Source organism: Adiantum capillus-veneris, chromosome 24, assembly GCF_014529385.1.
Source record: "Adiantum capillus-veneris isolate H3 chromosome 24, ASM1452938v2, whole genome shotgun sequence".
Taxonomy (NCBI): domain Eukaryota; kingdom Viridiplantae; phylum Streptophyta; class Polypodiopsida; order Polypodiales; family Pteridaceae; genus Adiantum; species Adiantum capillus-veneris.
In genome coordinates, this window is record NC_140954.1 from 133347782 (window position 1) to 133359771 (window position 11990).

Genomic DNA, 11990 nt, shown 5'->3' on the forward strand with positions numbered 1-11990 from the left:
GTTTTTCCGTGGTCACTGGTGACTGTGAAAGGGAGTGTATGTGCGTGGTACGTCGAATCTAAAGCCTCATCAGTCATAGCCAAGCTCCCCTGACTAATTGCACCGTACAAGCAATCATGTGATCACGCAGCCACGCACAAGAAAATACTCTCTCTCATCACTCTCTCACGCAGAGCCGCAGAAGAAAATATTTCCCCCCTGCTGAGCCCCCCCCCCCCCCCCCCCCCCCCCCCCCCCAAAAAAAAACAAAAAAAAAAACGCACAGTGCCTTGCATTATTGCATACACAGTGCCTTGCATGAACCGAAAACAGCTCCAAATTTAAGGCGACCTGCTTCTAGCTTCAGCTCAGAGCCCTGACTTGCAGACACAAGAGAACTCTCTCATTCTCTCTCACACACACTGCCCCCCCACCAAGTGCCCCTGTGCCCGCACACACGGTTGTTCTTTCTGCTACAAAGGTGGTCATCATGATGTGCTTCGAAGAAAATGTATGGTGGTTTGCAACGCTGGCCGGCACACTGCTAGTCCTTGTGTGCTGCTGGCTGTTATGGGGGAGGAGGGGACGACTCCCCCCTGGGCCTGCTCTGGGTTGGCCCATCATAGGCCACCTGCATTTGCTGGGCCCTCTTCCTCATAAGTCCCTTAACAAGCTCTCGCAGAGATACGGGCCCATCGTCTTCCTCCGCCTAGGCAGCAGCCCCACTGTAGTCCTGTCCTCTCCGTCTCTTGCCAAGCAATTCCTCCATGACCATGATGAGGCCTTCGCCTTCCGGCCGGCCATGGAGTCAGCCAAGCATATCTTCTTCAACTATGGTTCGGGTCTCATGCAGCCAGATGACCCCCGCTGGAAAGCCATTCGCAGGCTCTACGTGCAAGAAGTTCTCTCCCCCAAGTCGCTACTCGCCTCCAAGCACGTCAGGAATGACGAAATCGGCTTGCTCTTGCGGGAAATTCGCAGCTCGGCCGTTGCTGGCGAGCCCGTCGAAATTCGAGACCTTGCAAACGGCTGGACAGCCAACGTCATGGCTCGCCTGATCTTCAGCCAAAGAGTTTCCGACGGACAGCTGTCAGAGCTGCCAGCCATCTTGAAGGAGCTCGCAGAACTCTTTGCGCAGCCTCTTTTAGGCGACTTTGTACCCTACCTGCGCTGGTTCGATCCTCGCAGGCTGCGGAAGAGGGTGAAACTGACGGCCAAGCGCATGGATGCGCTCTTGCAACATATTGTAGATAAAAGACTGCTACAGCATGGCATGCGTGAAGCGGCAGCTCCAGCAGACCTCCTTACGGCGTTTCTGGATTTCTTCGGCCCAGCAGCTCACAACCCATCTGACGCATATGAGTACGCCCCTGTCAAAGGAGCCATAGTGGTGAGCACTAGTTCTCTCTGTCGTCGAAAGCAATTAGAATGTGGGTTGGTTGGTCTAATTACTGGCTAATCTGCAGGTCGAGCTGGGAAGCAGCTAATTTTGCCAATCTGATGATTTGTGGTGGGGTGCAGGAGATTTTAATAGCAAGCTCGGATACCACAGCTGCAACTGTTGAATGGGGAATGAGGGAGGTGCTGCGCGCTCCGAGGTCTACGATGGAGAAGCTGCAAGAGGAAATAAGTTCAGTGGTAGAAGCTGGGCAGCAGGTGGAGGAGTCACATTTAGAGAGCTTGCCATATTTGCAGGCAGTGGTGAAGGAGACCTTTAGGCTGCATCCCCCTGTGCCACTACTACTACCACATTTGAGCAGGGAGCCCATAGAAATTGCGGGGTACTCTCTACCAAAGAATACAAGGCTGTTCTCAAATACGTGGACGATTGGGAGAGATGAAACACTGTGGGAAGCAGCGCATGAGTTTAGACCTGAGAGGTTCATGCCGGATGGCCACGCCAGCGAAGTCGGGCTGGTGGGCATACAGAGCTACCAGCCGCTCATGCCGTTTGGGCGCGGCCGTAGAGGCTGCCCAGGTAGCAACTTGGGCATTATCATGGTGAGCCTCTTTATAGCCAATCTTGTACATACCTTTGATTGGCATTCCGCTATGGCTAGCTCTCCGGATGACGAGGTGGTGGGCATGTTTAACATGCTTGCCAAGCCATTTGCAGCCAAGCCAAGTACTCGTCATACCTAATAAATTTATACGGACCCTAAATCCCCGATGGGCCCTAGTTAATAAATATTAAGCAGGGTCGATGTTTGACGAGAACCCTAGAATCTGAGAAAAAGACAGGACTGCTCAAATAGAAACTCGTAAAAAAAAAACTAGCCTATGGTTTCCAAAAATACTATTAACATATTTTGTTAGACCTGTCCAATGTGCTATATCTGTCATCTCTACATATGCTTGCACTTCTTGTTTCCAGTAGAAAAGCTTAAAAAAGGAAACAGAAAAAGTACAAGGGCTCACAGGCAGGGAAAGATGCTTGCACTTCTTTTTCCAGTAGAAAAGCTCCTTAAGAAAGGAAACAGAAAAAGTACAAGGGCTCACAGGCAGGGAAAGATCCTTGCACTTTTTGGGTGGCTTCATCTCCAATCAAAACGTGTTGGCAGGTTAAAACCTCTACCACAATGCTCGAAAAAAAATCTCCAAAATTTTGGCAGACCTAAATACAAGAAAGTAGAGGTAAACGGAGTAAATTTGAATGTTTTTACTTTTAACTTACACTAATTTTCTCCTAACTTTGTAGGTTTTCTCAGCTTCAAATTAAAAACGTAGGGGGTCTTTCGAGAACTGCTCTATTAGGTCTCCCCAATCTCAGAAAAATAAAAAAAACTTTTCAAAACATATTAAGTTTATAAGCTAAGGGTAAGTTTAATTAGAAATGAGAAGACATATGAAGGTGGAAAGTCAAACGACATATGAAGGTTGGAAATCAAAAGACCTTTTGTGTCCATATAAAGAGTGTTTCTCTTCTCTTTTATTTTTTCTTTAGCTTTTACAGCGTCCTCTCTCTCTCTCTCTCTCTCTCTCTCTCTCTCTCTCACTCACACACACACACACACACACACAATATTGTATTAGTCTTTAACACTAAGAATAACGTAATTGAAGAGAGAGGGTTGACCATCGATGTGGCAGCTTGTCCAGTCTTGTCGTTTGACGGAAGACTATGCACTTGTGCAGCTATATGGGGTGGGGGGGAGGCTCGTTGCTACACAATCATTTAAAAATGTGCTTTCATAGAGAGCGATTGTGGCACCCAATGGCACAATCACTCCAGTGTAGGCATTGCAAAGAATTGCCTTTGAGCTTTTTTTTCACCGTCAACGCGTGGAAGGTAGTAGGGAGAAACCAAAGGTTGAGGGTTCGAGGTTCATGGGTTGCGTCCTCTTGGGTGTATTCTCCTCCCCTATTGGGGGTGGTTCCCATGGTTGCCCCTCAAAGGCTTAATGTGCAACTATAAATACTTGAGATTATTTTTATAGCTCTTGGAAGAGCAAGTACCTTTTGCACAACTTCAAGGATGTTGCAAAATTTTCACACTTTAAATGGCGAATCCAACATAGATCACCAACCAAAAATAGGATGAAATGCTTTGAGTCTAGAAATAATGTGACTAGGAGAGGGAATTTATGGTAAATGAACTGCTCCAACCCCTATATATGTTGGGTGGGATGAGACTCTTACCACGCTCTTGAGTGTGTGTGTGTGTGTGTGTGTGTGTGTGTGTGTGTGTGTGTGTGTGTGTGTGTGTGAGAGAGAGAGAGAGAGAGAGAGAGAGAGAGAGAACAAGCCAGAACATAGCACATTGGATTAAGTTGTTGCAAGACAGAGAGAAGTTGCTTATACTCTCCAAGGTTTTTCGTAATGAGTACCAAATCTAGGACTAAAGCTAATGAGTGTCATGTTAATTGGAAACTTGGCACATCCTTGCTTTACATGGGATGGGTCAATAGTCAAGAACATGCATGAGTTCTATACTGTTATTGGTACTGCAATACTGGTATATGTATATTGGTATACTAATATTGGTCTTAGATTTTCAGTGCTAGTATTGGTACTAGTAGTACTGGTATATTCGTACTGGTATATTGGTACTGATACACGAAAGAATCCTTTCAAACTACAAAAGACACTAGAAACTATGTCAATGAACAGGTGGTATAATTCCCATTCATAGAACAGAAGAGTCTTTATACACTAGTAATGAAATCAAGAGCCAGAAGATATAAAAGTCTGTCATCTTCAAGCCAAGGAACATCAAAAACCATAGTTGAGAAGGTAACCCTCACCTAAGGGTCATAAGAAATAGCCAACTATTCCCATAACAATCATACATCGGTTCGGTTTAGTATAAGAATATGCATGAGTTCTACTACCATATCAAAGGTGAATCTCAACACAATCAAGCAGCTTGGACAGTAGTCCATATTGGAAACAAAGTCATCAGAGATTGAGTCGGAGCAGCTAGCTCCACAATAGCTTGCTTGTGTTTTCCTTTTGCCATACAGCGAACAACACACGCCCTTGCAAGTTAAATCCTCACACTCTCAAGGTACAAAGAACCTTTCACTAGTACACACACACACACACACACACACACACACACACACACACACACACACACACCATGGGCGCATACCTGTACCAGTGCTAAGTGAGCATGGAAGCTCACCTTTTATATGCTTGGATGCCAGTAGCCACATTCCATCATAGCAACAAGGCGGTTCCATCTTCAAGAGGGAGAAGAACCGAAAACGCCGCCTCGTACACACACACACAGACACACAAAGAGAGAGAGAGAGAGAGAGAGAGAAAGAGAGAGAGAGAGGGAGAGAGAGAGAGAGAGAGAGAGAGAGAGATATGCGTTGTAGAGCAGATGTCGCAGGAGGGAGCCACTGCATCATCAAGCATATGAGGACACTGAAGGTGCCAAGAGAAGCGTGTGCGAGTGCAAGTGTGAGAGCAGAGAGAGAGTGACCTGCTTTGGGTGGAGCGCACAACAACACTATCCTATTGCAACTCCTTATTCTATTGTATTAAAGAATAAGTGTATACATGGTTAAGTTAGTACATGGTTTAGTAGTAAGTGGGATGTCCGGCCAGTTGGCCTGAATCCCAACAAACTCCCACTTGAAGGCCAACGCAGCCCAAGTGACCTGGTATGTACAACCGTGAAGCAATCTAGTGGTTTCAACCTATACCCATCAACTCACTGCAATGTGTCAACCTCTCCAAGGCTAAGCCTTTCGTCAAATCATTTGCTGGATTGTCGTCAGTGTGTACCTTGACCAAATCAATGAGCTCTTTGGCCAAGAAATGTCTCAGGAGATGATACATAACTTCAATGTGTTTCGATTTGGAGTGAAACACAGAATCCCTTTCCAATGCAAGAGCACTCTGACTATCACAATATATCACTGGGGAGTCTCATCAATGCCAAGATTTTTGACCAAGTGAGATAACCATACAGCCTCTTTACTTGCATCCGACAATGCAACGTACTTTGCTTCCGTAGTGGAAGGCGACGTACAATCTTGTAGACATGACCTCCAAGATACTGCTACTCCAGCAAATATGAAGACATAGCCAGATGTCAATCTTCTATTGTCGGCACAGCCCACATAGTCTGTATCCGCATAACCCACGATAGATGCATCACTGTTCCCGGAGCGTAAACACCTGCGATCGTACCTTTGAGGTACCTAAGAATTTGCTTCACTGCTTCCCAATGCTTGCTGCCAGGATTTTCCATATATCGGCTCTCCACACCCGCTGCAAAAGCAATGTCTGGTCTTGTGGCCACCATAGCATACATGAGACTGCCCACTGCCGAAGAATATGGTACCTTAGCCATTTCAGCTCGCTCAACATCAGATTTGGGTGCATCTTCCTTGCTGAGTTTCAAGAATGCCTACATTGGGGTACTCAATGCTTTCCCCCCCTGCATATTGAAACGCTGCAAAACTTTCTCAATGTATGTTTCCTCAGATAACTCAAGAATGCGACGTTTGCAATCTCTTCTGATTTGCATGCCAAGACAGTATGTAGCATCCCCTAAATCTTTCAATTGCAAAATTATAGCTAAGTGTTTTCTTCAAGTTGGCAATTTTCGGAATGGATTTCCCAGCTATAAGCATGTCATCAACATACAAAACTAGCATGATCATCGAACCATCATCTAGCTTTATTGTGTACAAGCAGTGATCCTCTTCGCTCCTTTTATATCCTTGAGACCTCATACATGCATAAAATTTACGATACCACTGCCTTGAACCCTGCTTTAAGCCATAAAGTGCCTTTTTGTGCTACAAACGAAAACATCGCGAGCCCTGCAAAATAGCAAAAACAATATACTACAAGCCATGCACGAACTACCTAATATAAGCATCAAGATTTTTTTCAAGAACAAGATCTTTCTCCTAATATTTTTATGAAAGAAATAAACGAAAGAAAAATAGCAAGAATCTTGATAAGTACAACTTAGCTCCAGATTTTATCGCACATAGAAACCTTGGTTATTATGATCCACAGCTCACCAAGAACAACGCTTTGCGCTCTAATACCACTGCTACAAACGAAAACATCGCGAGCCCTGCAAATAGCAAAAACAATATACTACAAGCCATGAAACGAAAAAATCTGCATACCTCGAATCACACAACGCATAATCCAAGTTGTACACGAGCAGAGAGAGGAAGAGAGCGTGATAGAATGAGAGTGCACGTGCAAGTGCACCTCCTAGAGCGGAGTGCTACGCCTACACGGCGAGAGAGAAGAGGGGAGAGGAGAGGAGAATAACACAGACACTGGGTGCAATCTGCCCCCGTGCAAGAGTGAGAATTTCCCTCTTTCACATATTTATTTATAGATTTCTTGAATGCCCAAAACTGAGTACAAACTGGCCGGCCGGTCATAAATGGCCAAAGCTCATAAAGAGCACTTGAATAATCAAATATACATAAAATATAATATCCTTCTGCATAATCCATTATCTGCTAATGCTTTTGCCACCTGTCAGCTGCAATAAATGGATAAATATCAATTCCATAACATACCTCTCCGTTGGAAAGCAACTGTCCTCAGTTGCGAAGATAAAAATCTACAAACAATACTTGTCAAAAACAATAATTATAAATCTGTATCAAATAGTAAAAAATCCATAAAACTAGACAACATTGCTTATGCCTGCCGTCATCCACATACCACCTATTCTAGTGTCCCATACCACTAGAATAAGCAGTATATGTCATACCCTGATACGTACCCTGATGATTTCTGATGCAGATAGCTGCACATGATTGTGTCAAGGACAAAATTACTGGTAGATATCCTTTAAATGAAAAGAGATAAATATCCAAAACATTGAGAAAAACAAGAAAGGAAACTTAGCAAAACCTAAATACCAAGACAAGGATTCAACCACGACGCGAGTTGAACGGAGAAAGAAGTATCAAGAGTTGAAAAAAGCTCTAAAGGATATATATACAACTGAAATGGAAACCATTGAGGAGGAAGGTAAAGGTGTAATGAGTGTTCCATCCCATTACAAGAAATATACTCTCCAAGATCAGAAAATCATAATTGAACAACCTGTTCAGGCTCAAAGTATTTAGAGGTGTTCAGGCTCTTGATAAAGGTGACCTTATTAAATCCACTTTTACTATGCGGTTTCTTGATTCAAAGAAATGTGGCTCCAACAGTGGTTTGTATGTGCGTACAAAAGGATTGATGGAGTTCTCCAAAGCAGCTCTAAATACTACACTAAGTCCATTTGGAACATTTACAGGCCATATGTAAAATGAGCTTGTCGGTTTCTTGACCCTAAGGCCTTTTATGAATCAAGCATTTTCCGATTTGATCACGCTATATGGTATGCCCTCAACAAATTTTATCTGATGTTTCCCAAAACTCGTTCAACTCACTATCTCTCCCTTTTTTGCTCTTGTCTAGGAGGCCAAGCCAAAGAACTTGTGTTAGCTCATATGGCTTTCATTCAGTTTCACTCCCTTATGATCTCTCTTCTCGAAGAGCTAGCTGCAAAGAAACCCGGGCTACTTCTAACTATTTATGGTAACTATCTTGGTATTAAAACTCTCCTTGGCTTGATAAAACCTAATATTGATACTGAGGATTCCCCTACTCTTAAAAGGCCCAATTCTCTAATCTCCCCCACTTCTTCTTACACATCCTTTTTTACTCCGGCCTCCTCTTTTGCTGAGTCTTATGGAGGAAGAGGGAAAGCAAGAAGCATGATTAGAGGGAGAGGCAGAGGCTATCCTGTCAAACATTTTTTGGATTTGTAAATGCAAGTACTATGTAATGGGGTAGGTAGAATGCATCTTGTATCTCAGGAGGAAAGTATGTAATGAATTTTCATTCATTGTATCTTCGCCAACAAAATTTTGGAATTCTTTTCACCTCGTTTTATATTTAACAAATGCTTTATGATATCTTTGGTAATTTGAATCTACTAAACCAGGTTAGGATAGGATGGAGATTTATTGAATCTTTACTACATCTGGTATACTCTAATGATTTTTAAAGGAAGGAAAACCCTTGTCATGTGATTGTCATTTATGGGATGGATTTACAAAAGAATTCGGAATCCTTGGAATGCATGTATGTACCACGGATCTCTCTATTATAGAGAATATCTCTCTAAGATGCTCTTTCCTCAATCACATACCCTCTCATCCACTTAATCCTCATATTGCTCTAAAAGAACTTACTGAATGGCTGGCCGACTTGGTCAGCAAACTCCAATTGGAGTTGTCGATTTGGCATGAATTGAACATAGCTTTAGAGATTGTCTTTGCCTTGCTAGTTTCACAACTCTCACATAATTGGTTACATACTGAGTCTACATGGCTCACCACCACTGATTTTTCCTTAGCCTTTCACAAGCTTAAGTCGAAATGGTTCATTGTGGGTTTAGATAAAGCGTTCAATACGACATCTATCATCTGCAAAAAGCTTGCTTTTGAAGCGACTGAAAACCACCTCAAAGGTGATGAGTCATGTTACATTGAAGGAAACTTGGATATTATTATACAGAGAACACGTAAAAGTATGACTGAATTAGAATTTCAGGTAGAAACCACCAAATTTTCCATCCTGTTTTCAACTTTTAAAAGTCACAAGAGTAAATTTCAATGGATCTCAGATGCTTCCAATTGCCTTTTTTCTGGTATTACGAAGCATGTTATTGAAGGGCTTAATTTGGTATGTGAAGATCTAAAAAACACACGTACTAATAAAAGAGAAGATGTAAGGCGCTTCTCAGAAATGGACATCCAACCCTTTTGGCTGGTTGTTAGTTCCGCTGAAGTCCTCTTGAACCTTCCATTTGCCATTTATTCAATATATACAGAGCTGATATTACCCAATGCTACTCTAGTAGGTGAATATGGTCTCATGAATGTATTGAATTATCTCATAGACTTGGCCTTCTCTAATAAAGCCAAGGAAGGGCTCTCTGGCTTCTCCTTTGTTAAGTCAGCCAGGTTGATTATAAAAGTGAGCAAGTCTTCCCCTCTTCATATGAATCGTATCAGTTTCAAATAATCATTCAGTGGGTTCTGAAGCACTGTTATATCTTAATTGGTAATAATTGCTTTCGTCAAAATGCGGCATTCCTATGGGATTCTCTTGTTCTTCGCATATGTGTAACCTTTATTTACTATATTTTGAATATAAATGGATTATAAGCCAAAATTCCCAAACAGAAGGGCTATGTACGCAATGTAATCACACCTTTATATTTATGGGGATGACATATTAAGTATCAATAACTCTAACTTTACCTAGCAGGTGTTGGCTATCTATCCTCCTTGTCTAGCGATTGATCCCACCTTTTTAGAACAAGAAACTGTCAATGGTATCGGCTTCACTAAACGTACTAACTATTTGTCAATTGAACTAAATAGATACTTCTTCTGAGGGTAACTTCACTACTAGGTTTTTCTAGAAACGGAATCACCTTAAGCTTACTGCCACTGAGTTTGTAATGAAAAAGAGCAACAAACCTTTCAAAATTGCTCTACATACTTGTTCGAGTACTCTACATTTAATTATTTACTCCTCTTCTAATGTGTTTTCAGCCCTAGAAGAAAGTGGGGTTCTTATTAAGAAGGTTCAAGCTAATGGCTTCCATAGAAGAATTTTGATTTCTTCTATAACAGCTGCCTCGGTAAAAAAGAATGGCCTGGTGCAAGGTTTGATGTTGCATTACTTATTCTTTTACTAAGGATGTAGGCCCATATCTAATGTGCCTAGTATACTCGTTAGTTATGGTGCTTGGGTAAGGGAGGACGCGCACGCACACACACACACACATGCTCCTGTTTATACAAGGATTAAACTCCTTTTGGATATAGGAGTGGCAGCTTGTTGCTACGAACTCAGTGTAATTAACTAGGGATTAGCCTTAATATCTTGTATTGACCTAAGAAATCTCTTGTAAAAAAAGGGGTTTGTATTTACGAGGTGAAATTTTCAATAGGAAATTTTTGGGTGGTTATGTAATATATTTTACCTAACACCTAGTGAGTTAAGAAAGATACTGGGTTTTAGACGAGCCGTCCTGACTCTGTATAATGTGTTTGTTGCGATTCAGGCCAACTGGCTGGACATCTCAGTTACTACTAACCCATCTACTAACTTAACCATGTATACACTTATTCTTTAATACAACAGAATAAGGAGCTGCAACATGATAACATTGTTGTGCGCTCCACCCAAAGCAGGTCTCTCTCTCTCTCTGCTCTCACACTTGCACTCGCACACGTTTCTCGTGGCACCTTGAACTGGTATCAGAGCAGGATTTGTTCTTGCCGTTTTCGCGTCCGCATGCGCACACTTTCAAAAGTGCGAACAGGTTTCTGATTTCAGCATCGATAAATTCAACGTTCCGAGAGCGTTTCCATCAAGTGTCCTAGGGTTTTACCCCCTTTTGTAAGTTGTTCGTGCAATCGAAATCTTCATCCGAGCTACGCTTTAGGAGTTGTATTTTTCAACTCCACTTTTGGTATAGCTACATGTACATGTATAGGACACAGGTGAAGGTTGTTCAGAGACTATTTTGGGATGGTATATAGTCTCTTTATGGCTATTATGTGCTATTGAGATGGTGTTTATGGGCTGATTAGGAGCACTTTTCGGCATCGACATTGTCTCGGGTTTTTCAGGCATCCATCTCCTCACAGGTTCTTGCATACATATAGGACATCCAGGTTTCTTACAAGTTGCAGTGTTTAGGATCATCACAGATCTCAGTGGGAGTATTTGAAGTGGATATGCATTGTTTTGGAACTTTTGATAGTGCTTGAGCTCTTTTGAGAGCGGTTTTACTCCCCACAGGGATTTGTTTACTGCTTGTACATTTTGTTTGGCGCCTGTTTGAGCGTGTATACTGCACCTTGCAGTATTGTTGACAGTGGATGTACGTTGGGTTGCGTAAACTGTCATATGTACCTTTTGTGGATCCAATTTGGATTGTTTTTGGGAGTCCCGATCGTTTTTGAGACTCGGTTTGGAGGCCCTTTCTGAGACTGGGCTGGTTTCTTGTTTGCATAACTTTTTGTGAGGGTCGATAGAGTGAGGTTTTCTTGAGCTAGGGGATTCTTGAATGTTGACATCCTTTCAGTGATACAGGTTGCTGGAGTATCCCTTTTTTGTGGCCTCGCCATACGACATATATAGAGAGGGCTAGGTGCATTGACGCCGTGTTGGCAATCTTGGTCAGCTTTTGACTTTTTATGCATAGTTAGTGGTTGATGCGCCTATCTTATGCTCTGACAGCATTACTTTTTATGCATTCCTGATCTCTTGTGACAACTTTGGATTGAGATTCTGTTAGTTTTTATGGGGAAACTTTGCCGAATTTTTTCCAAAATTAGCAGTGTTTATCGCCATATTATCTTTAGCTTGTAGCCATGTCATCTAGTGGTGAAAAGGATATTTACAATATCCAGAAATTTGATGGGACAAATTTTGCTATATGGAAAGAGAAAATTCAAGAAGTACTTATACAAAAAGGCCAACTGGATCCTATCATG

At 42.4% G+C, this 11990-nt stretch overlaps 1 protein-coding gene across 3 annotated transcripts; it reads left to right on the forward strand.

The window, feature by feature from the left end:
- Positions 1-315: 315 nt before the first annotated feature.
- Positions 316-5964, forward strand: LOC147427168 (cytochrome P450 71AU50-like). Of its 3 annotated transcripts, none has more exons than XM_086498388.1 (3): positions 316-1369; positions 1501-1980; positions 4806-5964. In XM_086498388.1, the coding sequence occupies exons 1-3, from the start codon at positions 470-472 to the stop codon at positions 4995-4997; spliced, it is 1572 nt and encodes a 523-aa protein (XP_086354514.1). In that variant the 5' UTR covers positions 316-469; the 3' UTR covers positions 4998-5964. The 3 variants fall into 3 exon arrangements, with proteins under 3 accessions (XP_086354514.1, XP_086354516.1, XP_086354515.1); XM_086498390.1 differs by having other exon boundaries at positions 321-1369; positions 4811-4987; XM_086498389.1 differs by lacking the exon at positions 4806-5964 and having other exon boundaries at positions 324-1369; positions 1501-3719.
- The last annotated feature ends 6026 nt before the right edge of the window (positions 5965-11990 follow it).

Coding starts and splice junctions, on each gene's coding strand:
- LOC147427168 (XM_086498388.1), top strand. CDS start 470: ATGATGTGCTTCGAAGAAAATGTATGGTGGTTTGCAACGCTGGCCGGC. Junction 1,370..1,500: donor CTGTCAAAGGAGCCATAGTG/GTGAGCACTAGT, acceptor GGTGGGGTGCAG/GAGATTTTAATAGCAAGCTC. Junction 1,981..4,805: donor GCAACTTGGGCATTATCATG/GTGAGCCTCTTT, acceptor TATGCGTTGTAG/AGCAGATGTCGCAGGAGGGA.